This window comes from Bemisia tabaci, chromosome 1 (genome assembly GCF_918797505.1).
Source record: "Bemisia tabaci chromosome 1, PGI_BMITA_v3".
NCBI lineage: Eukaryota > Metazoa > Arthropoda > Insecta > Hemiptera > Aleyrodidae > Bemisia > Bemisia tabaci.
In genome coordinates, this window is record NC_092793.1 from 84,289,855 (window position 1) to 84,316,997 (window position 27,143).

The 27,143-nt window shown below is 39.9% G+C and overlaps 1 protein-coding gene and 1 long non-coding RNA gene across 6 annotated transcripts in view; both read left to right on the forward strand.

Moving 5' to 3' along the window:
- Positions 1-27,143, forward strand: part of LOC140226030 (uncharacterized) — a 234,405-nt gene that overhangs the window by 114,804 nt on the left and 92,458 nt on the right. The window lies entirely within an intron of this gene.
- LOC109039911 (glycine dehydrogenase (decarboxylating), mitochondrial) overlaps positions 1-27,143 on the forward strand; it is a 138,262-nt gene that overhangs the window by 103,011 nt on the left and 8,108 nt on the right. For all 5 annotated transcript variants that reach the window (XM_072306323.1, XM_019055633.2, XM_019055635.2 and 2 more), the window contains 6 exons: positions 1,648-1,764; positions 10,793-10,938; positions 14,882-15,032; positions 15,394-15,604; positions 18,515-18,622; positions 26,158-26,303. In XM_072306323.1, coding sequence (XP_072162424.1) covers positions 1,648-1,764; positions 10,793-10,938; positions 14,882-15,032; positions 15,394-15,604; positions 18,515-18,622; positions 26,158-26,303 — 879 coding nt within the window. The remainder of the gene's footprint in view (positions 1-1,647; positions 1,765-10,792; positions 10,939-14,881; positions 15,033-15,393; positions 15,605-18,514; positions 18,623-26,157; positions 26,304-27,143) is intronic.

Consider the following 27,143-nt stretch of genomic DNA (forward strand, 5'->3'; position numbering starts at 1 on the left):
GAGGTTTCACTTCAAGTTGAAACTTTTCCCGGAAGTTTGCCTTACCATGAGCTTTCGTTTGAGCTTTGTCTCGTTGACCAACTCGGGTATAATAGTCGCTTGAACCATGACGATTCAGTATTTCGTGAGTTTAGCGCATAAAAATGGAAAATTGGCGACGCTGTACAGCCTAAACGAGGTTTCACTTCAAGTTGAAACTTTTCCCGGAAGTTTGCCTTACCATAAGCTTTCGTTTGAGCTTTGTCTTGTTGACCAACTCGGGTATAATAGTCGCTTGAACCATGACGATTCAGTATTTCGTGAGTTTAGCGCATAAAAATGGAAAATTGGCGACGCTGTACAGCCTAAACGAGGTTTCACTTCAAGTTGAAACTTTTCCCGGAAGTTTGCCTTACCATAAGCTTTCGTTTGAGCCTTGTCTCGTTGACCAACTCGGGTATAATAGTCCGCTTGAACCATGACGATTCAGTATTTCGTGAGTTTAGCGCATAAAAATGGAAAATTGGCGACGCTGTACAGCCTAAACGAGGTTTCACTTCAAGTTGAAACTTTTCCCAGAAGTTTGCCTTACCATAAGCTTTCGTTTGAGCCCTGTCTCGTTGACCAGCTTGGGTGTATTAGTCTACTTATGCACCGGACTAATAGTCCAATATCCTTGATTTTAGCACATGAAACTGGAAAATTGGCAACGCTGTACAGCCTAAACCAGGGGTCACTTCAAGTTGAAACTTTGCATGGAAGTTTGCCTTACCATAGGCTTTCATTTGAGCACTGTACGGTTGACCAACTCAGGTATAAAAAAAGGGGCGAAAAAACACCACTTTTTGGCGAGGCTCTTTGGCCGCCATTTTGGCATTTGGAGCAATCCCTTTGACTGGAGGGCTTTAATGACTTCATAAATGAAATCTACGACCAAAATTACATAAGAAATGATGCCTCACTTGCCTTATCACGCGAACATTTTAAAAATTCACCCTCTTGTCTTTCAAAATTGGCTGCCATTTGGATTTGGGGTACCTCCTTTGACCGGGGGACTTTTTTAACTTCATATCTGAAATCTACGACCAAGAAAACACGGGAGTTGACACCTTACATGACACTGTATGCGTATTTTAAAAAAATCGAAATCCGGGAGGCCTAATTATGGCCCCCATTTTGAAATTTAGGCAATTTGGGGGCAATTTTTGGCAATATGCACGAATAGCTATCTACTGATACTTGATTGACTAAAAATGTATAACTATGTATGATTGTGTAGGGTATGCATTTACAAGCCACAAAAACAGCCTAACTTGACTTTTTCAGCGTCTTGACCCGAAATTCCCGCCAAAACAGCGAAAAATCGCATTTTCTCAAAAACGGCTAAACTACAGATTTCGCGTTTTGTTGTTCCTCAATCAGTAAGCCTTCTAGTTGACATTTCCGTAAAAAAATCGCGGGTGGTATGTTGACCGCATTAAAAGTGTTAAAAACGTACTGTGGGTCGGAATATTTTCATTGTTTTTTAATCGAGATGTGATTCAATTAGGAGGCACGGCCGGTTTCTCTTCTTCTTCGTTTTCTCTCAAGCTGATTTTTAGCTTTATTTTTTTGTTTGGAGAAATTGAAATGATTAAAATTTCAAGTTAGCTATAAATTAATTTGCAGGTGAATGAACACACAGAAAATTTATCGTGTTTGATGATAACATATCCGTCTACTTTTGGAATATTTGAAGAAACTGTTGCGGATGTTTGTGACCTAATCCACAGTCATGGCGGTCAGGTATGAAGTTGTAATTCCTTCAGTTTTTTTTTTTGTTTCCTTCCTAGACTTATTGTGTATTCAGCTCATGAATAACCAATGGGTTATGTTAAGTGTGAGAAATGAAGAACAAATACAAGTACACTACTTTAGGGAGGAATGCCTCTCGGATTCATATATTCAGAAAAGAGTTCTTCTTGGATTACATCTATGAGTGACCGGGGGTTCAGGGGGGCGGAGCCCCCGGCTACACGCGAGGTGAGTGAAGCGAGCCACAACGGCTAGTAAATTATTAAATTGATTGAAAAAAAAAAAAAAAAAAAAAAAAAAAACAACCAAGAAGCCGGAAGTCCGCCAACCGAACCTTAAAGCTACGGGACGCGCGGGGACGGAGGGACGACACTGAAGATCCCCAGACTCCCATGGGTGCACAGGTCCCATTATCGCTGTCATTAGCTTGGGAGCACAGGGGCTCTCCTGTCCATCCCCTAGGGGAGCACATGTGGATAGCATTTTGCAATTCGGAACTATAGGCAGAACGGTAGGTTTTCAGGAGAGCAACTTTTGCAAAAACCATTGGCGTTTTTCATCAAAACGATCAATGTTGCGGTTTGATGGTTCATTTTATAGCTATGCACGGAAAAAAAAGACCTGTCATTTTAACAGTCGCATTGAATGTTAAATTTGTTTGACGTTTCTCTGTTCTTTTAGTTGTCGTGACTGATAGTTTAACATTTTAAGTATGTTGAAACAAAAGTGTGCAACTCTGTTAGCTCAACATCTTATTGATGCTTTTGAAATAACATTCTGTATGTTATTCCATCATCACACGACTGCTGAGATAACGTCAGGCGCAGTCATTAATTCAACAGTTCCTGAAGCTTTTGGAATGACTGTCATTGACTTTTGATTTTACAGTCCACACGTTATTTTGACATTCGTTTGGATTTTAAATTTACACTCGTGCAGGTGTTGGTCTAATGTTTTGAAGGTCGTTAAATTTGCAGAAATAATCTGCTAAAGCAACAGCGAGGGTGTCGAAATAGCAGCCTCTCATTTAACAGCGAGTTGACAGTAAAATGCTGTCCGTTGCACGGAGCATTCCATCCCGGCCAGTCCCGCGCGATCGGCGCAGCGCGCATGCGCAGTTTATACAGTTGTCGATCGCCCCGCTGCGAGCGGTGACGCAGAAAACCTCTCCTACCCTACCCGCCACACTGCCCACCCTCCTCTCGAGGGTTGCGCGCCGTCCTAAAAAAGGGCCCGTCAGGGAAATTCTCAGAACTCCAACCGCCCGGCCTGGCGTTCGGTTGTTTCTTCCTTCGGCGTTGTTCCCGCATTCCAGTCTGTTCGCTGAGGCCGCCATGTCATTGTTTAAAGGGATTTCGTTTGCTCAACAGTCAGTGGTTTTGAGTCAGAGAAGTCTTGCGCTTGCGTTTCGAAATCGTGCTCAAATTGTGTTTGCGAGTGAAATTTGGCGAAGAAAGTGATTAGTTTTGATACTCAGTGCGCGATCTGCAAAATTAGTAGCTCCATAGGAAAGTAACTCTTACGATATAAGTAAATTTGGGCACACTGTAATCAGTTGCGGGCAGACGCCATTTTTTGAGGCATCATCATGAATCCGTTCAATTCGAAATTTCTGCTGCTGTATATTTGTGCTTTTTGGTTTCAACTTCACCATTGACATTACACGCACTCTCAACTCAATTAGGTTTGCGTCCAGTGCATCAAATTATTATTTTTAGCGTGCCTTACATATTTATATGCAGCACTCTTTTGATTTCGTTTCCTGTAGATTATACCATTAGCCCTGTCCTCTATACTTTCCGACCCAATTCCATTGTGTGATTTTTTCCTTTCTTCGTTCCACAGAAATTAGGCTGTTTTGAAATGAAATGAGTGATATTTTAGCAAATCTTAATCTTGGTAGATTTTTTTGAAACCTTTTATAATACATTTTCGGTGTTTTTAACTCATAAGCACGATCTGCTGTTTGGTTCTTACGTTGTTTTTTATTGATGACGCCAACGTGACATTGTCTTAATGGCGTAAAGTGTTTCAATGTGTAATACAGTGTCTGTGCGGTATCTGACCAGGCTGCGAGTGAAAAGTTCGGTTATTTGAAAAAAAGAAAATAACGGATGGAGAGGAAGGGTTTAAAATGTGCCTCACATAATTTGTTGACGACCCCAAGGCCATGTTCAATTCTCGTTTCCCCACCGAGAACTGCAAAGATGTATACTTTGTGTAGTGTTTCTGTGCATTTAAATGTTAAAATTTTTGTGAAATTAACTCATTGTGAACTGATTTAGTCTGTAAATGTTACTTTGACCGAATATTATCTACGGTTTTTGTATCATTTACTTGAAACCAGTTAAGCAGTTATCAGCTATTTACATAAGGCATGTAAGTATGACCATAATTTTTTACAGTTGCGTGGCATTGTATCTGCTCCATTAACAGCAGTGTGAAGGAAAATTCAAGAGCGATTTAGCTTTTACATGAGCAGCAGCGCTGCTACATCGACAGCAGCGTGGATTTAAATTCAAAAACGAACTGGCTGTCATGAGAACAGCGACGCTGCTATTTCGACAGCAGCGGCCGCTGTTAAATCGAAGGCAGCGTGAACGTCAATCTGAAAAAAACCGGCGTTTACGCCAGAAGCTGCGCTGCCAGTGTAACAGACTATTCGCGATGAGGTTGAGCACTGATTTTGCTGTCGTTGTTACATTCATTACTGTCATTGTGACAGCAAAGCGCCTGTTGTAATAACAGACAAAGGTAATGTTATTTTAACAACCAGGATGCTGTGCCGTTTTTTAACAGCCAAGGGCTGTTCCTTCAGCAGTCGCGACGATTAAAATGGCAGGACTTTTTTTTTCCGTGTGGAGTTTCCTTTAACACCCTGTGTTGACAGATTCGTCAAAAACATCACACTGTTGCCAATAATTACAAAAAAAGGCTATAGTTCCTTATTGCAAAATGAAGAATCCGGGGAAGCTCATTTTGCAATTAGGAACTATAGATAGTTTTAGCACTGACTGCATAGGGGAGACGACCCTGGTGTCACTATTACAAACTGGAGGGTTAACCCCAACAGAGAAAACACCCCTTCCTTCCATCATACGAGGAAGGGGGGAGGTGCATTGTCCCTGCGGAAAGATATTCTACAAAAAACAGGGTGTGCCAAAAATATGGATACCTACCGACTTGCTAATATTTCGAGAATGGTGGCAAATATTAACATGCAATTTGGACGGGAGGGTTTATAGATTTGATTGACATGAATCGATCAAAAAATGAAAGCATGAATCGATCGACACCGACTCGATCGACAAATTATTGAAAAACCGGTGTTATGATTCCGACATGACCGACATGAATCGATCGAAAAGTTAGAACATGAACCGATTGACGTGATTTGATCGGCACTGATTCGATTGACGACCGTGAATCGATCAAAAACCAGCGAATCGATCCGCAAATCCGTGAATCGATTGACAACCCCGTGATTCGTTCAAAAAATCCGTGAATTGATCGATAACCCTTGAATAGGTCAACAAACCCGTGAATCGTGAAATTTTGAAAATTCGAAAATCCAAGATTAAGGATGTGGCCTATAATGCTATCTCGGCTCCTGTTCGATGGATCTTGCTGATTTTTGGTATCCGAGGGTATTTTTCGACGGGAAACTCGAATTTCTGGTCAAATTTTGAAAATTCAAAAATCCAAGATGGCGGATGTGGCCTAAAATGCTATCCCGGCTCGTGCTCCATCTACCGCGGTGAATCTTGGTACCAGGTAGTATTTTTGGATGGGAAACTCAAATTTCTGATCGAATTTTGAAAATTCGAAAATCCAAGATGGTGGATGTGGCCGAAAATGACCTTACTTGAGTAAGTATCCCCTGGGGGATCTTTCATTCCTCGGACACACGTTTAAAGGGGAGCTCAGAAGACGCAACCTCAAACTTGTTTTTCGTGGATTGAAATGCGAAAAATATCGAAGAAAATTATTGTAGCTTATGCGTAGTAAATACTTCAAAAAACGCAAAAATAAAAAATAACTGAACAAGCTCAATGTCAACATTTGAAAAATTTCAATTTTTCGAAACTCGCGGCTAGGAATTTGCGGCGAGGAATTTGCCAAAAATATCCCCTATGCAACCAAGATTCACCACGATAGGTCGAGCAGCCCGAGATAGCATTTTAGGCCACATCCGCCATCTTGGATTTTCAAATTTTCAAAATTTGACCAGAAATTCGAGTTTCCCGTCCAAAATCCCTAATAGCACAGTTACACAATGGAATGTTTTTAAAATGTTTCAAATTACGTCAATCTCGGATCAGTCATTGACATATGTTTCCAACAAATTTTCAATACGAATACATGAAATGGGCAAGTTGGCCGTGTCTTTGAAACGTATTGAAAACAAATCGAAAATGTTTCTAATTGCGGTCATTCAAACTTTTTTAAAAATAAGTTGGAAACGTTTCAAACTTATTTCAAAAAGGCATAAATAACCCACCCGAAAAATGTGTAAGAATTGTGTCAGCTATGTGTTGTCAATATATTGCAGTCCGTTCAATAAACTATATTAGAAAGGTTTCAAAAACATTTCAAAACCATTGCCACAGGTAAGCCTATGATTGAAACATATTTTCGGAACATTTCTGCCACAATTTATATGAAAATCAGTGAACCTTTATTGACATCTATCGGAAAAAATTTGTAATGGACCACTAGACAAGGTACGAATTTCAGCATTCTGATACTTGTTTCCTGACCAAAATTTCACGTAGAACGCGAAACGCACAACGAAAATTACCGAAATTAACTCCTTACGAAGATATTTAATGATTCTTGATGCGTGAATTGAAACCACCCGCTCATGAAAACTCAATGCTCTACGTGATTCACATCGCGCGCTAAACGTTATCATCAACGTCTCAGCGATATATAAATCTGGCAACCTCAGTCCTGACGCTTTGGCTCAGCTATAGCAAATTGCTTATAGTTTGAACAACACATGGTGGGAAATAAACATTGCTCGATTGAGAAGCTTGCTGAAACCGTTGTAGTGCGCGATTTGACTCACGTAGAGCTTTGAGTTTCTTGTGAGTGGCCAGTTCAAATTCCTCGTAACTGATGTGAAATAAAAACGTTAATATCTTCGCTAAGAGTTGGTTTCAATAACTTTTGTTGCGCGAATCGTATTCTACGTGAAATTTTGGTTCAGAAACATGTATTAGAATGCTAAAATTCGTACCCTGTCTAGTGGTTCATTGTGTCAATTTCTTTTTTAACGACCCAGGCACAGATTCATATTAGATTTGTGTACGATATGTTGGGAAAGGAGATCAACTAAATATTTTGGAAACATTTCTAAAACATATTTAAAACGTTGCTGCAGAAATTCTTGGAAGTTCGAAGTTTCTGAGAAATAAACCTGACATATTTCTGACACAATTTAGCAACGTTTCCAAGATCCTTCAAAAACATGTTTCTGAAACAACTGGCAGATATTCCGTATTTTTAATCTGATAATGTACAGCTATATGTTGAATCTATGTATGAAACGTGACGGAATGGTATTTGAAACGCCCTCAGATTTTCGTGTACGGATTTCCCTCATTGCTCTCCAGTTGAAATACTCGTATCACTCTCATTTAATTGATCCGCGGCGATCGTACGTCATAACCATTTTTAAAATTAATTGAAACGCATAAGGGTAAGGAAATTTATTTCAGAAACGTGTCAGGAATATATCAGTTAAACAAAACAGTGCCTTGATTGTCATTAAAACCTGGTGAACACAAGTTGAAAAAATTTCTCAGACCTTTCTAAAAATTTTCCTAGATCAAACTGAACCCACCAGAGAGCGTTGACGTTTCATTTTCCAATTTCACCAAATTTTGGTTTATTTTTTTGTCTCAAGGTTTAATTTTTGGCTATTTAATTATGCAGAGTTGAAAATAGTTTTAAATTCTTGGTATGCATTGCATTTATCTCCATAAGAGCTTATAAGTTATGGATTATCTAAAATATTGAAACCGTACATCATGCTTTGCGTATACTTTTCTAAAGTGAGGACGTCCTAATCCCTCTGATAGTTTAATACTGATGGAGTGAACCCATAGTTCCATACTCTCCTTAGGCATAGTCTGTAATCAGGCCGCCCAGGCACTTGATTTGATAGCTATAATGCCTCCACGACGTTTGCTAAAACAGATGTCTGAAAATTTTTTTACGGTTAAGAAGTAGTGACACGCGGATGTATTCAACACAGAGTGGGCTCGTGTTAAACACTACATGGACTGTAGTGATTATACCGAAAATGTGTCATAAACATTTAGAAAATCAGAGGAAAATCTGAGTTAAAGGCTCATTGTTTTACAAATGTGTCAGAAATGTGTCAAAAATGCACTGCCAACGGAGACCTTTGCCCATTGTGTCATTGAAATATGTAAAAAATGAATTCGAAACATTTCGGTGACACAATCTGCAAATGTTTCACAGACAAATAAAATGTAGTGACATGGGAATGTGTTGAACACAGAGTGGCTTCGTGTTTGACACTTCATTCGGGTTTTTAAAGTATCACGTGAAACATTTCAGAAATGAGGCTTGGTGTCATTGACACGTTTTAAAAACATCTCCAAGACTAGGTGTGCTATTACGGTACCTCCTGGTACCAAAAATCAGCAAGATCGATCAAACAAGAGCCGGGCCGATAGCATTTTAGGCCACATCCGCCATCTTGGATTTTTTGATTTTCAAAATTTGACCAGAAATTCAAGTTTCCCGACGAAAAATACCCCCGGTTACCAAAAATCAGCAAGATCCATCGAACAGGAGCCGAGATAGCATTTTAGGCCACACCCGCCATCTTGGATTTCTGAATTTTCAAAATTTGACCAGAAATTCGAGTTTCCCGTCGAAAAATACCCCCCGATAACAAAAATCAGCAAGATCCATTGAACAGGCGCCGAGATAGCATTTTAGGCCACATCCGCCATCTTGGAATTCTGAATTTTCAAAATTTGACCAGAAATTCGAGTTACCCGTCGAAAAATACCCCCCGGTACCAAAAATCAGCAAGATCGGTCGTACAGGAGCCGAGAATGCCGAGAAAGCATTATGCCGTCCTGTCTATAGTTCCGAATTGCAAAATGGGAAATCCGAGTTTCGCATTACGCAATAGGGAACCATAGTATAGGTCCCAATTGCAAAATGAACTTCGCGTGATCCTGCGACGGCAAATTTTTGCGGGGTCGCTGAAGCGGTATAAAAATTGTTTTTGAGGATTTTCTTTTTCTCAATAGTAAGTAAATACCCTCCTGATACGGAATTCATCATAAAAAAAAATCGAAAATTTGACCCTAGTTCCTTATTGCATAAAGCTGTCCATGTGATATCGTGTCCACTCCCAGTCCCAAGGGAAATTTTTGTCAGGGTATAATTTGTAAAGCATCTAAAGTAGATAAAGACGCGGTGTTTTGTCGCATTGTATCCGTTCCCAAGTTCGGTGACGTCTTTGCAAGACACTGTAGGGTCCTGTATGCATTTCCCATGGATATAGTTCTGTGATGCTCCACTGTACATACATAGTGGGCTGCTGTCACCAACGAACTACACCTCTAGAACGGCCGCCAGATAGCAAACCTGCGTAACGCGCATGGGACCGTTTTTGAAGGCAGGAGGGAGGTGATAGCCCAAGTATAGCTAACCTCAATCTCCATTTCTGCCGCGTCTCGCACATGAGGATTACATGTGAAAATTTCAACCTTTGGAAACTTTAATTATTTTGAGGTTTGCTTTCAAATTTTCTATTTTTGGAGTAAAGAAAACCTTTTGAGGCGCGATTATAATGCCATCTATCATTGCTATCGCTTTATTCAACTAAATTGGGGCAAAAGGTGGGCAGTGTCTTACATGGGTTTAGATCAAAGACATGAAGACGGAGCGCTAAAAGCAAAAAATGAAGCTTCTTTTCAATCACCTCTACTATTGGCTGTAGGATTGGCGGCGAAATCGGGACAAGTTTGAAATTCAAATGTAGGGCGGGAACTAAATAAAATTGCGGAAACAAAGTATTTTAGGTTGATTTTTGCCCAAATTCACTTACACACTCATATTTTTATAACTTTAGGTTAGTTTTGGTCCGTCGTCGACCGATTAATTTCATTTGGGAGTAACGGTCATCTACGACTGTAACGGCCTGTTTGAACCGGCAGACCCACCATGAGCAGAAGAAAAACTAACTTTATCTGAGATTACTGCCTGTTACCGAGCAAAAGTAGATGTATTATAATAGGACGCAGTCCCAACTTTCTTAATATATTCGTTTTAGGCATTTTAAATACGTTTCGAAGAAGAAATGTGGAAAAATCAAGAGGACAAGTTCAAATCAAATTTCCGTTCGCCGCCATGGATTCCCGCGCTCATTTACACACTCACACAAGCACCCACCGCCAAACCAGGCTTCACTTTTTCCCCCTGCTTTTAGATACGAGCACTCCGTCTTTATTATGTCTTTGGTTTAGATGGCAGCCTGCTGTGTGAGCCCAAGTAAACCTAACCTATATTAACTTCAAAACGTTACGGGTCTCTAACACTGGTCAGCCATTCTAGAGGTGTAGTTCGTTGGCAGTCACATATGGGCCTGTGCTATTTTCCCTGAAGTTCTACGATGATCCACGAGACACCGTGAGAGGTCCCACGAGAGCGCAAATGGGTCACATGGGCACTCCCATGGGAGCACACGGGTCAAATGTAGGCTCCCAAGGGAGCACACGGGTCACAGGTTAGCTCCTAGGGGAGCACACGGGCTCCCCTGTCTGTTCCTCAAGGGAGTACATGTGATGTGTCATTCCCCTGGGAGCACATGTGATCACATGTCATTCCCCTGAGAGCACATGTGATCGAATGTCATTCCCCTAGGATCGCATGTGATCACATGTCATTCCCCCGGGCACGCATGTGATCACATGTCAATCCCGGGGGAAATTTTTAGCAGGGTCAATTTCATGAATGAACTTTCCAGGTCTATCTGGATGGTGCAAATATGAATGCTCAAGTAGGTCTTTGCCGGCCTGGTGATTTCGGATCAGATGTATCTCATTTAAATTTACACAAGACTTTCTGCATTCCCCATGGAGGAGGCGGACCGGGAGTTGGTCCCATAGGAGTGTAAGTTATCTCAATGACTTTTCATAATAAATGAGGGGCTTGGAGGACAAGGCGCATAAGTGCAGTTTTTGCTAGGTATTTCGAGAAATATGTGTTCGAAGTTTCGAAATTATATGGATCCTTATGGCTGTAAGAAAGTTCAAACTGCTTTTTGATCCTTAAAAATTGGCATTTGGGAGCGAATTTTTAACAGAATATGCATTAAGACTAGTTTTACTTGAAATCATTGATACCTCAATATTTTAAAAAAACTGCACTTACCTACATGCGCCTTATCCTCCAAGCCCCTTAAATGAGGATCAGACTTTGGCTTCGGAGGAGGAATGTGTAAAACACAGAGCGTAATTACAAAAGCATAGAGTAGGTGGGCAAGAGTACGCATGAGGTAAAAGTACGCACCCCACTTTTTTCGCGCGCTTTGTTTGAATTTATGATGGCATCGGGTGTTGGTTGTTGGAAACATTGAGTTTCACCTGTTGACGAACACCGAAAAAAAAGGTGTAATTTCAACAGTCACTTTGGGTGTCAAATATAATACCAGTTTTTCATTTTATCTAATCGCCCTGGGCGCTACCTCAACATATCTTAGTTATTAAAACAGCAACCAGCAAATCGGTTGCATGGACGGACTGTCAGATCTGACGAAATGGCAGATCAAACGGTTAAATTAACATGAAAAGTATTTTAAATTAACAGCTTGTGTAGTTCGTAAAATCAACGTCTGTAGACCCGGGAATGTAATCGACAGGCGGTTCATTTTACCGCCTCCGCGGCGTTGAACAAACACTTATCTAGACTGCGGAGCCTACGGTTCCTCTGAAGTCACTATAATGGCCGTCAACATGACCATGGCTTATTAAGATGACTTTGAATTTTTGGCCCCCCGCAAATAATTACCTATTGTTCTCGGGAAGGGAAAACATGATCATTCTTAGCTGTCCCTTAATAATGATATTATTTTTAAAATTGTCATGATTTTCAGTTTTTTATTGCTGCCCTGTCAGCAACATTATAGACCTTTAGTAATGTAAAAAAAAGAACCTGTTAAAATACACGGAAAAAGAAATCCGCTTTTACGGGATGTTAGAAATATTGCAAACTTTCGTCTTATAAGTATTTTAGATGAAGATGCAGCATTTTGAAATTTAAATAAATACATTTTTTTTACCATCAGGCAAAGTTAGAAACCAAAACGTGGTTTTTCTTAAATTTATATAGTTTAGGTAAGACTTTAAAACATTTTATGCCGCAAAATATTCGCATCTTCAAAGATCTATGAATTTAATCTATGAGTCTTTAAAACAGTCACAAAATGAAGGTCAGTTAATATATGAACAATTTTGAGTAACAAACATGCAAGTGTTACCTACTATCTATTTACCTAAATTTATTGATAAATTCATGAAAATTTTTTGCTTACTTTGTTTTTTTTTTTTCTCCTCCTCCTTTTTTTGAGTCATCCAACAAAACTTCGCAAGAATTTGCTGCTACTGTCTGAAAGTAGTTTCTCAGGCTAAAATATAAAGAAAATATTTTTTTAATAGTTTGAAATTAAATAAAAGGAGGGAGAGACATAAAGAGAGAAAAATATATTTCATGGGTCAAACTAATCTTATAGCGCGCAAGAAGATCACTAGGAAATTCTATTGAGATAGTGAGATACTATAGGAGAAGCTATATAATGTGTGAAAAGTGAGGCACCCGACAGGTAGCCTGGCTAGCTCAAACGGTAAAGGCGGCGCACGGCTGTAATCCGAAGGTTGCGCGTTCTAATCCCGCCTCGGACAGAAGAATTTAAAGGGTGCTGGATGATTGAATCATCTTCGGTAGAATAGCCTGGTGGAGGTAAGGATGTTCTCAAATTAAATTATAATCATAAACATGAACGACAAATAGAAAATTAAATTTTTCCGTTAATTAAAAGCATTTTTTGCAATGGCTCAGAAGTGCCGGGTTAACAGTCAGGGGCGGTATAGATTTTACCGCCTGTTAGACATAGAATCCAATACCTACCCTAGCTATTGCGTCAGCGGCTCGAGGCGGTAATATTTACCGCCTGGGGCCGTTGGCTTAGCGGCCTCGAGCATTAGTCCAACAGACCAAAGGGTACTGAATTGCCGTTCCAGCATGCTGTTGATACAAACAACAGGTTAGAGTCCAATTTTTCAACCGCCAGGATGTTGAGCCAGGTTCCAGGGCGATTGGATGAACTCCTCTTTTTTTTCGGTGAAGTTTTGTGCGAAGCGGATGTGTTTTGACGGAATTTTGAGGCAAATTCACTTTTCATGCGAAAAAGATCGATTTTTTTATTATTTTTATTGTCTGTTGTGAGTAGAATAGTTGATGGAAAAATCGCACAGGCATCATGTCAAAGTGTTATAGTTTTGGCTTTTAGGCCTTGTCTCCACGGGTCGTTTTCATGGGATTTGTCCCAAGTTCGAATCGCAAGAATGAATCCTCTGAAATTTTTCCCAGTTACCGTCTCCACGGAACGAGGCTCATACAGTCCTGCGACTAGTTTGCGCGGGAAGATAAATTACCTAAGTAGTTGGGTAAAGTCGACTATTTAACCGGGATTAAAATAATAATTGCACTCAATTGACAATACAGACACATTATTTTAACGAAACAAACATGAACAATGGAGTAATCAACAAAATATCGCACAGTTCGTTTTCACTTCTTCTTCCTCTCTCAGTGGGTCCTAAGGGTACAAAGACCAATCTTGGTACTGGGAAAAACAGGTATTGATTTTCTCAATATTTTCCCCAACTTCGTAAGTGGGATTTTTCCCTGAGACAAATCCCGTGAAACGGCCCGTGGAGACAAGGCCTAATAATCCGTAGTTGTTTTCGCACCTTGGGCCTTGGGCCCAAAGTTTTAGTTTATGTTGTTCAATGTTTACAAATGGGGCAAGAGTACGCAGCCAGAATGCGGCAAAAGTACGCGCCCAAAAGTGGGGCGTAGTGGGAGGGGGGAGGTGTATAGGAACTTCAACAAAGAAGATGTAGGCAACTCAGTATCTTAATAAATTTTTATGTTCCTTTGTTTAGTTTGGGCAATTAAACTTTGTTCTTTTCCTGTTTAAAAAAAATTGACTTCGAAAATTATTTGGGAGCTTGTGAAGACTGAATTATTTATTTTTTTTCACAGTAAAAGTTGTTGGGCACTATATACTGGAACCCTTTGAGACCAGTTTCAGTCGTTTTCCGGAATGTAACTGCAATTTGGAGTCCAGGAGATGTTTAAAAAAAAAAAAAAAATCACCTGCGTACTTTTGCCCCATTGGATGGGGCGATAGTACGCATTTTCAAATGAAAATTCGTCACGGCCATGGATTTGATTTCTAAATCCGGAAAATGCAGGGCACTTGTGCGCGAGGGCTTGCAGTAGGTGCCTGACCACTTTTCCCGCCTTAAGAGTTGATTCGGTCACGGAAATACAGGAAAAACCAAAAAATGCGTAGGTACTCTTACCCCCACCTACCTACCCTAATCCCAATATGTATGGAATAGGTAGGTATTTAGAAACAGAGAAAGATGAGAAACTTCTATGTTATTAGGGTCATCATTATTGGGAGGTGATTGCTGAATAGGTGAAAATGCCAGAGTATGGTTGGATTTAAGCTCTTGTTTTTCCTCAGTAACGATAGCAAATGTTGATCTGAATATCTTTGTAGTATATGTAGAAGGCTACAAACAAGAATGCACCTACTCGATAACTTTGTGTGCTAACGTTGTACTAAGTCTTGAATTTTTCTGTGTTTCTTATCAGAATTTTAATTTACACGGCTCCAACGTTCCCTCGCAGCATTTTTTCCTGCTGATCATCCTCGGGGGCTTACCAAACCCTAGCTATCTCTAACGTAGGGACCCAATAATACGCACAGATCGTAATCGAATATTTCGAACTGTTCATTGTCTTAAATTTTTTATCATTTCAGAAAAAAACACTTGGCACCATTCCTTCCAAAACATTCGATTGTAACCTTTGGAGATGATTTCCTCTATCATAGTGAAGGTGGACATAATGCAGTTAGTGCTGCGCCCTATGGATCTGCTGCCATTCTGCCGATATCTTGGGCTTATATCAAGGTTTGCACATTTTAACACACATTTGAACATTGTAATAATACCACCCATCATTTAATTATAATATTGATTAAATTATATCAATAATGAAACGATAGAAGCAGTCTTGGAAGATTCTATTTACCATGAGCTGAAAGGCAGCAGATGAATACTAAAGCAGGGAAATTTACAGGCATCATCAAAAGGAATATAATATATTGATAGAAATAAAAAAAAAAATCATCGCGAGAGTATTACATCAATGGGAATGTGTGAAAATTTTTGGTTAACTTCCGCTTTCCGGCGATGTATTTTTGAAATTGTAATTACCCTCTCTGCAACTTTTGTCATTTCTCCTCAATACTTTGTTTTTATGATTCCTTAGATGATGGGTCCGAAAGGATTGCGCAAGGCAACACAGGTAGCTATTTTAAATGCCAACTACATGTGCAAGTTATTAGAGGCACACTACAAGGTATTATTCAAAGGATTTGAATCAAATCTGGTCGCCCATGAATTCATTCTTGATGTCCGGGAATTTAAGAGGACTGCCAATATTGAGGCTGTCGACATTGCTAAACGTCTCATGGATTACGGTAATTACAAATTTAACTTACCACACATGCTGTGTGCATTTTAAAGTGGCTTAATTTAGCGACTTTTGCAACATTTCCCAAGCGTACCTACTAAATGAATTATAAGAGATACCTCCTCACAGAAAGATACTATAACACCCAAACCAAACTCGATAGGTGGGAATTAATAATTTGTGGTGGTAAAGAGTATCAACATGAAGTCACCCAAGTAGCATTTTTCAATGTAAAAGTTGCACCAAGTTGAAACAATGTTGGTATTAGTATTAGTTGCCACAAAGTTGCAACTTTCGGTCAACCTTATTTGGTCGATAAGTGCCGATTTTCGGCGATCCGATCGGAAGACAAAGTTGCAACCTGCTGAGATTGCAAAATTGCTGAACCAAAGTTGTTTAAAATCTAAAGATAGGCAACCAGCAATACTTTGAAGTTGAAAACATGTTTCAACCTAGGTAATTGCAACTAGTTCCAACAATGATAGCTCCTTTGGGGGAGAGAGTAGGCAATCCTGATCCGTCGACGCGGGCAGTTTAAAATAGCAGATTTTCTCGACCTTCGCTCCTTTCCGCCCTGATAACTCGCGACCAAAACATTTCCCCAAGATCCATCCATATAGGTCAGTCATTCCCGAAACCCAAATGAGAATCTTCTGCGCATGACGTCAGCATTACTGCCGCGAAAACCAGAAATGTCGGAAACAATGCTTTTCTTATGGGAGAGAACAAATTTTTCTTAATGAATCGTTTAAATTTCTTACATTTAAATTCTTTGAAGCTTTCTGAGTGTCGAAAGGAACGTTTAGAAATTAGCGTCAAGGGTTTCAATTCAGCTGAATTTGCGTTTTTATATTTTTAAATGATTTTTGAAGTCAGCGATGTAACAAGCCATCTAGTGGTATAGATTCGCGTGTAAAAATGGCTGATGCAGAGTAAACTGTAAAAATGAAAGAACACAAATTCGGCAAAATCGAAACCCTGAATGCTAATGTCTAAACGTTCTTTTCGACACACAGAAAGTTTCAAAGGATTTAAAAGTAAGAAATTTAAATGATTCATTAAGAAAAATTTGCTCTCTCCCATAAGAAAAGCATTGTTTCCGACTTTTCTGGTTTTCGCGGCAGTAATGCTGACGTCACGAGCCAATGGAAAGGGGCTTACCCCGAGCGGGGAAATCTGCGCAATGACTGACCTATATGGATGGATCTTGCATTTTCCTAGCATGTGGTAAAGAGCTAGAGGGGCTACAGAGAGTCAGGAACAACATATCGGGTTTTCATCAAAATAAAAAAAAATGGCCTTATTTTTAATCGACCCGAACGTGAAAAAATAAGCCGTCTTTTTTGAGCTACTCGGCGCTTCGGAGGCAATAACTCGAGCTGAAGTTGACAAAACCCTATGATGTTATACATTTTCTGAAAGCTCTTGCTATGCGTCACGTAGAATACGTTAGCTTAAACGGCGTTTTCCAAACCTTCTTGTTTTCGAGTAATGAATTCGCGAAAATTTTGCCGGTTTTTAACTTTGACCCCCGCCGCGTCGCCCCAAAATGTCTGGGGGCTTGAAACTTTGGGAAAAGATGGTAAATTGTTGGTAAATGAATAGGGCAAGTCTCAAAAGTAACTGCCCTGAGCTCCAAATGGCCCGTTTTGCACGTGCCCCTTTCAGGTATTAGGTAGAGTCCCTTTATACTGAGAGTAAAGACAATGGGAATCCATTTCTGATTGGTTACCGTATTTTAGGCCATCACAGTGTCACAAACGGGAATACAGATTACATTTTTACCAATTGCCAAGATTATAAAATGGAATGGACCGGGGAATGGGGGCACGACAATAAGGAACAAATGAAATGAGAAAGGGAACGGAGATTCTATCAATTTTTGCTTAACCTCGTCGAAGGATCGGCAGTTAATGAACGATAATTCTTCGTTGTCATAATACCGTAGCGCCCTCTTAAATCAGACGAGGAATCGATTGGACATATTTTTTTCAAAATAAAAAAATGGCTTTTTTGGGTATTTACGAACATGTAAAATTCGACGGATCAAAAATCCAAAAAAAGAGGTGAATCATAAGTTTAATGTTACGTTCCATCCAAAAATCATACATAAAACAAAAGTTCATAATTTTTAAAGAATTTTAGCGCAAACCGCAGATCAATAACTCAATTGGTTCAAAAGTTATCGAATTTTTAAGGTTGCAACTTGGCAACGCCGCCAAAGCGCGGGAAAATTTTTTTTGGACTTGAAATTATCAGAAACGGGGCCCTTTGTTATGGTAAAATAGCATACTAAAAAATGGAAGCAATCGGAGCTACGGGGGAATTGGCCGTTTTTGCATAAGGCTCTTTGAAACAGAATTTTTAAAAAAAATAGCTTTTCTGCTGCCCAAGAATTTATTTGTATAGCTCTGCAGCGTCAAACTCTTAGGTATTTGCTCTGATAATGGAGTGCTTCGGCCACAATGTTGTGTGGGCAAACCGCGTGAGGTTTTTGTTGTGCCTAATGTTTTTTTGGTGTGGTATATGATAGCGTGCCAAAACAAAATCGACTTGGTTTGGCTTACAATTTAGTCGCAAATGTCACTTGCAAAGCGAGCAATTGGAGGTCCAGAGGATGAACTCCACTGAAAAAGCACGCCTCAAACAGCGAACAACATAAGAATTCACAAGAGAGGGAGCTCCTTACAAGTTGTAAATTAACAACAAAATTAACTGTGCCTTTTATGTTCTTCCCTGCACCAATCTAGGTATTCCCTGACTCCTTGGCATTGAAATGTCAAATTAATTGCTCTTTTTTAACACTTCCAAGTTTTACCTACGAAAAGGCTTTGAAATAAAATTACTTGTCAGAAAGTACCTACATATTGCGGTAGAATTACTTGTCTCCCGACATTGAGAGAAATATTTTTTTTAGGATTCCATGCTCCAACAATGTCATGGCCCGTCGCTGGAACTTTGATGATCGAACCAACTGAATCAGAGGATAAAGAAGAGATGGACAGATTTTGTGAAGCTCTCATCCGTAAGTCCAAGGTCAATAGACCCAAGTCAGTCCGTTCGGATAATTGAGTGCGATAATCCTCGGGAAACGGCGGCGAGGAGTGTCCACGTCGTCAAAAGATTCCCCCGTTCCCCCGATCCGATTACATTGGTTTTATGCGGATCGGGGAGAAACTATGAAACGGAGCAACGCAAATCGATGAAACGTTTGGAAAGTAGTGGAGCAGCAAATCGGAGGAATCCGTTGCCTGACCGGGAAATTCCAAATAGCATCTTGTCAACGGACTGACCTGGGTCCATCGACCTCGCAGTGAGTCTAGAACAGGGGTGCAGAAAGTTCTCAGTTTTCTTCAATTGGTAATTTGCCTTCCCCAGGATTTGATGTTTCCCTTTAGTCACGCCTCTATACAGGGTTATCCAAAAGTCACCTACCACCCCTGTAACTTTTTTCCTAATTGAGATAGAAGTTTGAAACTTTGGGAATGTTCCTCAGTTTTAGGTAGCAACTTTTAGGTCCCCCCAAAATTTTGGGGAGGGCGAGGGCTAACTTTTTTTTTCAAATGGCAACCCCCCTTTTGTGATACCTCACTCGAAAGATATTAAAAAAAGAAAATTTTTGGCGCAAACCGCAGGTCAAAATGTTGATTTTTGACAAAACGGCGGCCGGTCAAAGTTTAAAATGGCGGAAATTTGGCATCTCCGTTTTCTATCGGCGGATGGGTCTGAAACTGAGAATCCTTGGGTTTTTTGGGACGAGAAAAACGATTCTGGCATTAGTTTTCCGGAAATGTCAGTACTTTTCAAAATTGCGGCGGTTAAAATGGCGGCTAAGAGCGGGAAGTGGATATTTAGGCTGCTTATCGTCGGATTTGTATGAGACTTGGTATCCGGGGGTATTTCGGCACGAGAAGAACGAATCTTTCATTGGATTTTTGAAATTTTTAAAAACTTTGAAATGGCGGCGAAAAAATGACAGAAAATCCATATCACGGCTGTTTACCGATGGATTTGCACAAAAGTCAATACTCTGGTGGTTTTTGGCTCGAAAAAAGTAATCTTTCATTAGATTTTTGAAACACTGAATATCGTCAAAATGGTGACGGAAAAATAACGGAAAATCAGCATCCACCGTCGCCATTCGCATTTTTGCCGCCATTTTGAAGTTTTTAAAAATTTCAAAAATCCAATGAAAGATTCGTTCTTCTCGTGCCGAAATACCCCCGGATACCAAGTCTCATACAAATCCGACGAGAAGCAGCCTAAATATCCACTTCCCGCTCTTAGCCGCCATTTTAACCGCCGCCATTTCCGGAAAATTAATGCCAGAATCGTTTTTCTCGTCCCGAAAGACCTTAGGATTCTCAGTTTCAGACCCATCCGCCGATTAAAAAACGGAGATGCCAAATTTCCGCCATTTTAAACTTTGACCGGCCGCCGTTTTGTCAAAAATCAACATTTTGACCTGCGGTTTGCGCCAAAAATTTTCTTTTTTTAATATATTTCGAATGAGGTATCACAAAAGGGGGGTTGCCATTTGAAAAAAAAGTCAGCCCCCGCCCCTCAAAATTTTGGGGGGACCAAAAAGTTGCTACCTTAAACCGAGGAACATTCCCAAAGTTTCAAACTTCTATCTCAATTAGGAAAAAAGTTACAGGGGTGGTAGGTGACTTTTGGATAACCCTGTATAAAACAACTCGCTTGAAGGGCATCGGGCACAGAAAACAATGCACTCCCAGTTTTTTTCCCAAAATCGACCGAGATGAGATGATGAGAAAAAAGAAGGCTTCCCCAATTCACACGCGAGCGGCCGCGCGATCATGATCGCATGATCGAGAACATTCTGCACACTTGGTCACGAACTTCCTCAGATATAACTGCTAGTAGGTAGATATGTTGTCAAAGTGATTAACAGACTAATGGTCGGACTGACCAGCCGATGATTTGAGTGTCTTGGACCTGTTCATTCAGAGGGTTTGCTGAAATTCGTTGACGACCGTCAATCAATAATTATTGCAGTTTTTTAAGAGGTACGTTTCAGCCGATAGATTTTTTTTCACCATATGCCGGCAAGAAACTCTTTTGAGGAGGGCTCAGTGTGGGCAAATAAATCAGACCTGTTGTCAGTAGTGAATACCAGTTAGGCTCTCATAAGAACTCATCTGTTGTCTATGCACACTTGATAAGTTCCAACAAGAGGCAAACCGGTAAAAGCGCTGACAACAGGATTGATTTCTTTTTGCGTATATTGGTTGTATAACAAAGAAAATCAATGATTAAGATACCTCAAAAATAGCAATTACCATCAACTGAAAGCCATCAACATATTTAGATTTGTAGAGACGATTGGCGAGAGTCAACACAACAGACTGCCGGAATTTACCTCATTTGGAGCCTTCAGGTCGACTGGTCGATTGGTTTGATAGAAAAGGCGATAAGTATCTTACCTAACTCCCAGAGGTGAAACGATAGAATAGTTGTTAGGTGGCTCAACCGCCGTCAAAAAAAAAAATCCATTTCAGTGAATCTATTTGATTCTCACAGAAAATTGATTCGATTTATCGCTAGAAAAAATCTGATTTCTTTGATTTTTAATATGATCACAATGACGAAGAATAGCGAAAATAGTGTTTTTGCTGTCACCATGTGACAGCTAGTCACCCATGTTTAAAGTTCCCGCCAGAGAGAAAGAAGAGAGAGAGGGGAGAGGGGGGAACATTAGCGATCCTAGCGGTGAGAGTAAGAGTCTGAGAAGTTCTGTCCAGAGGATCGTGTCGCGCTCCTGGTTTGTGAAATGTGAGTGTTAAGGTTTTTACCCCTATTTAGGGGTTTGTCTCCTTTTCATTCCAAGTAGATAAGGAGTTCGCGGGGTGACCACCGGATTACTACCTATTTGTTTCATCCTACTTGTTCGTATATCTTTGAAGTACATCCTCCCGGACGAGCCTCGAAAGCTCACTCCGGACGGCCTTCGAGGCCCGTGGGGAAGACTGTTTTCTTTTTTCCTTTCCCCGAGTTTAGAGCTGTTCTACCACTTTCAAAATGTGGACTTTAATTAGACAGGGTGATCTAGAACAGCCATACCAGGTTTTTTTCTCAAGTTATTACAGGTCAGACGAGGGCTGGGACCACGATATTGTTCTTGGAATCGACCTCAATGAATCCGAATTTTAGTTCCTAACCCCCCTCCCCCCGCCTCCGTATGGAGGGTTGAAAGGGGTTCTGGTTTTGAAAGCCAAGATTCCCGGAATAATTCTGAAATTATTGTACCAAGATCAAAAAGTACAGAAAATTCTGAACTAAATCGACCAATCCCAGTCCAGAAAACTGACTTCCAAAGATAGGGGACAGAGCCTTGTGCCTTCCTTCAAAAAATACTAGATCCAAAAATATACGCACAGGCTTGAGAGATGTTGAAATAGTGAAATCTAGAACAAGTGTGATCAGGTTGGCAATCATTGTAATGCCACACCTGAAAGGATAGTACGCATGCGCGAGGTGCAAGGTTCTTGTTATCAGCTACAGCCGGAATGGCGTGTTCAGTAATTATTCTTAATAATTAGGTATGAATAAATCTATAGTTCCGTAAAGTGCGTTTATTCATTTATTGAACTTAACAAGAAAAATTTTGGTTTTCTACATAATCAGACCAAATGAATCCTTTGATGATGTCCTGGCCCCTTGAGGCTTTTTTTTTTTTTGAGAGCTTGCGCACTCCTAGGTATAGTTCATTGGCCACCGCTAAATGATGGAAAGTTTAACATGAGATTTGATTACTGATTATGTGGGATTCTAGTTCCTGGTATAGTTCGATTTCAGTTCTTGCTAAGATGGTTTTGGAATCAATTATCACTTGAGGATCCGGTATTCTCATGAGATTGTAGATATTTGTAGGTTGTTTGATTTTTGTGCAGTGAAGGAGGATGTGGTCGATAGTTCCTATCTGGCCACAAGTGCATTTATCATTATCTTTCAGTCTGATACGGTTGAGGTGTTCTGGGAATAACCCATGGCTGATTCTCATTCTAGATATTATGTTGGTAGCTTTCTTGCTTAATATTATGCGGCTGAACCAGGCTTCCATTGAGATGACCGGTTGGATTGATCCTAGTCTGGCTCCCTTGGTTTGTGTACTCTCTGTCCAGTCTCTTTGCCACTGTTGCAATACTGAACTTTTGGTTAGTCGTTGGTAGTTAGAGTAATGGATTAATTCTTTTGAGTAGTCTGTGGCGTTACGGAGGTCTTTGGTTTGTTTGTCAGCCAACTCATTGCCTGCGATATTCTCATGACCTGGGGTCCATGTCAATATTAAGTCTTTATTTTGGGCGAGGAAATGATGAACTTCTTCTAATTCCAAGTTGTCCGTGATTGTATCCTTTTGTGAAAGAAGTGTAATTGAACTTAGTGAATCTGTGCATATTACTGCTTTTCTTACGTTGTATAGGGAGATTAGGTTGAGGCTTTCACTGATAGCTTTCAGTTCCGCTCTCATAATTGTTCTGTCTTTATTCAGGATGAATGTTCTCTTGACAGCAATGTCCTGGCTGATTACTGCTCCTGTGGTATAATCTTTAGTTTTGCTACCATCTGTGTAGAAGAATAGGCTATCAGAATGTTCATCTTTGAATGGAGAATTTGCAAGGGTCTGAAATTTGATGAATTTCCTGTTTAAGTGGAATCCTCTGAGTGAGCTGAACACGAAGATACCCTTGATTCATAAATTGAGCAATTATTAGAGGAGATATGACAAAATAACCGATTCTGCTAAAGTACATGTGTTTAAATGGGAAATGCCGCCAGATGACGTCACAAGGCGGCACATTTTCTCACTTTTAAATCAATTTTTCTCCAATTTCCCATGTCAGAAAAAAATTATGAAAAATATTGCGAACTCAGCTCATTAGGCACTTTCAGATGAAGCAATAAAAAAATTGCGTGCAAATTCTCCATTGTGCAAATATTGATTGGTTTGTCAGGTCTCCTTTTTTTGTAATAGGGAGTTTTATTGATATTTCTGGATCTGGGAGGTTGAATTTATCGAATTTCGTTTCTTCAGTTGCCAAGATTTGCTTTCTGATTCTACTGATAGGGTACGGGGGCGACCCTGAACCTTTTAAATGATAAAATTTAAGGTATCTCTAAAACCCATCAGTGGAGCCTGGAAGAGCCAGGGGGCCATCAAATTCGGATTCTTTGGGTCTGTCGAAATTGATTACGAAAAAAACAAATTTTTTCCAAGCTTGCTCGTCCATTTAGCAATCTGATACTTTGTGGGAGGAGGGAGCTCTGCTCTGTCCCCCACCTTTAGAGGTTAGTATTTTGGAACGCGATGGGTCGATTTTGACTTCTCGGTGTCAATTTATTTTTAAAATTTACGATACTTTTTCATTTTGAAAGAATAATTTCACAATGAAGTATGACAGGAACCTCAACTTTTAAGGTCAATGTCCCCCTTCACCACACAAAGGGAGCACGGGGGTGGGGGGCTTAGGGACTATAAAATTTGAATTTCTTGGGGTAGATTCCCATTAAAAACAACCGTGTGCGGTGTACACTGTACATCTTATATATGTTACCGGCAAACCCCGTTTTTCAGGCAGACCTAGGTCTGCCTAGGCAAACCTAGGTCTGCCTAGGTAGACCTAGGTCTGCCAAGCACCTCGTTTGGCAAACCTAGGATTGCCTGAAAATTTTAGGCAGACCTAGGTTTGCCAAAAGTGATTTTAGGCAAACTAGGTTTGCCAAACGATTTTTTTGGCAAACCCCGTTTCTGATTTCTACCGCTAAAGTGACTTTACCGGAAAACTTTTTCTACCGCTAAAGTGACGAGCCTTGACGTATTCTATATGGTAATTTTACAAAAATAATGAACTATGTGGTCTCAGAATTATTTTAATTTTATTATGCACTTAATATTATTGATTATCTCACTAATTTGTTCGGTAAATTTTTTGTATTTTTTTTTTAAATTCGATGTAAAAATTAAGCGCCGCAGTCACACTCGAACCGTGGACCTTTCATTTCGCAGTCGAGAATCTACTCCGAGCTGTCGCTGCTTATCTTACCGATCCACGATTTTCACTGTACTTAGCGGCACATGCAGCGGACAGCTTGTCTCAAGGCGCGAAAATAGGAGAGCGACGGGTCAAGTATTTTCCATCTATCTATCTATCTATCGATGCGTCTGCACTCGGACAAAACGCATCCGCCAGCGAAGGTCGGCGACAACGTAACAATACCTATACCAGACGTGGACAAGCCTCGTGCTTGTTTAAGAAACATAATCGGCGTAATTCTCGACAAAAACGAACACGAGTTATACAAAATAGGGACCAAAGACGGCATCCTCCCTAAAAGGTACTGTCGGTCGGAATTCGACGTGTGCGCCACGGCCTTCATATCGGTCAGTGAGGTGCCAGCCGAAAAAAAGGTTACGGTACGTGCGGCCGCAGCCAGTGTTGCTGGGGGTTCTGCGCAGGGGTTCGAAAGGTGCAACTGCAAAAAAGGTTGCACCTCAAACCAGTGTAAGTGCCGCAAAAATGGCAAACTGTGCAACTCCAAATGTCACTCCAGCCTCAGCTGCAACAATAAATAAATTTCCTTTGAATGTACTTTTCCTCTAAAAAATAAAAAAGTGACAAGAAATCTATAATGATTTCGAATTGCATCAATTGTGTAACGTTTTCCCTCATGCCCTTTTTTAAGCACTTGTGATATTATGATATTATGTTAAAAAAGTGACAAGGAATCTGTAACGATTTCAAATTGTATCTTTTTTCAAATTGTAATTGTAAATTTTGCATTTTTTTTCCAATTTTTTTTGCTACTCAGATTTCTCGTGCCCTGTTTTAAGCACTTGTGATATTATGTTACACTGTTATTCAGCCTCACCTGTGATTCTTTTATAATAAACCACCGCTCGCCCCGGTCTGCGTGGGGATAAATAGTTGTTTCTCATTGAATTCGTACTGTCACTTTAGCGGTAGAAAAAGTTTTCCGGTAAAGTCACTTTAGCGGTAGAAAAAGTTTTCCGGTAAAGTCACTTTAGCGGTAGAAAAAGTTTTCCGGTAAGGCCACTTTAGCGGTAGAAAAGTTTTCCGGTAAAGTCACTTTAGCGGTAGAAAAAGTTTTCCGGTAAAGTCACTTTAGCGGTAGAAATCAGAAACGGGGTTTGCCAAAAAAATCGTTTGGCAAACCTAGTTTGCCTAAAATCACTTTTGGCAAACCTAGGTCTGCCTAAAATTTTCAGGCAATCCTAGGTTTGCCAAACGAGGTGCTTGGCAGACCTAGGTCTACCTAGGCAGACCTAGGTTTGCCTAGGCAGACCTAGGTCTGCCTGAAAAACGGGGTTTGCCGGTAACATATATACATAGTTGGAATTCATGACTTATGTTGACGTTTCCAAAATAGATTTCGGCACTCCCAAAACTTTAGCTGTAGTTTAGAGCACTTTTGATACTACATCTAGATCATCATTTTATTGCATTAGGTACCATGTTCACCATTCAGTTTCTCCTCACTTGACCTTCCTTGTTAAATACTCATGATTACAATCTTCAGGTATCCGTCAAGAAATAAGAAGTATAGAGAATGGAAAACTAGATAGTAAAATAAATCCTCTGAAAATGGCTCCACACACTCAAAATCAAGTGGCAGAAGATAACTGGAATAGGCCTTATTCTAGAAAAGAAGCTGTTTTCCCAATGGTAAGAACTTATTTGGATTTATTTATAAAAAATGGAACTATGTGCCAAATATTCCATTTAGTTTTGGATAGATTTTGATTCTCCACAACATAAGCTATTCCGAGACATAAGTAAATATGTCTCAAAATAACTGATTGCATCCCATAGAATTAGCGCCTGAAAAATCGCACGACAAAGAATGAGCGATGATGAATCAAATTAAAGGCAGTTCAATGTGTGGTGCCTTTTGATTTAATGCACTAGCTGTGATTTTTAATTACCTATTTAATGCACTAGCTGTGATTTTTAATTACCTATTTAATGCACTAGCTGTGATTTTTAATTACCTAAGTCAAAAGGAACTATGTGGGAAAAAAATGTTCTACCTCGGAGCCTATCAAATCTATTCTCGTATTTAGTCTACAGTCGTATTAGACAAATTTTCACAATTCAAAAATCCAAGATGGCGGGATATGGTCTAAAATGCTATACCAGCGCGTATGTTCAAATGATTTGAGTAAAGTTTTCAAAAAGTTTGCCAGCATACATGTGAGCATACACCAATTTAAGTGTTTGAAAATTTGACATCGAATTCAAGTATCTTTTGAAAATATTCCCTGTGATGCTAAGTTTTAGGTACACGAATTGGTCGAATAAGCGCCGAATAAACGAGATAGCGTTTTAGGCTACATGTGCTATCTTAGATTTTTTCATTTAGAAAAATTGACTCTAAAATCAGAGTTCAGGTCAAAATATACTGCCATTCATATTGCTGAAGAAAGATTGAACATGCAAGGAAGGTGGGATTTTAGGAGACGTACACCATCTTCAATTTTAGAATTTTTTAAAATTGGATTGAAA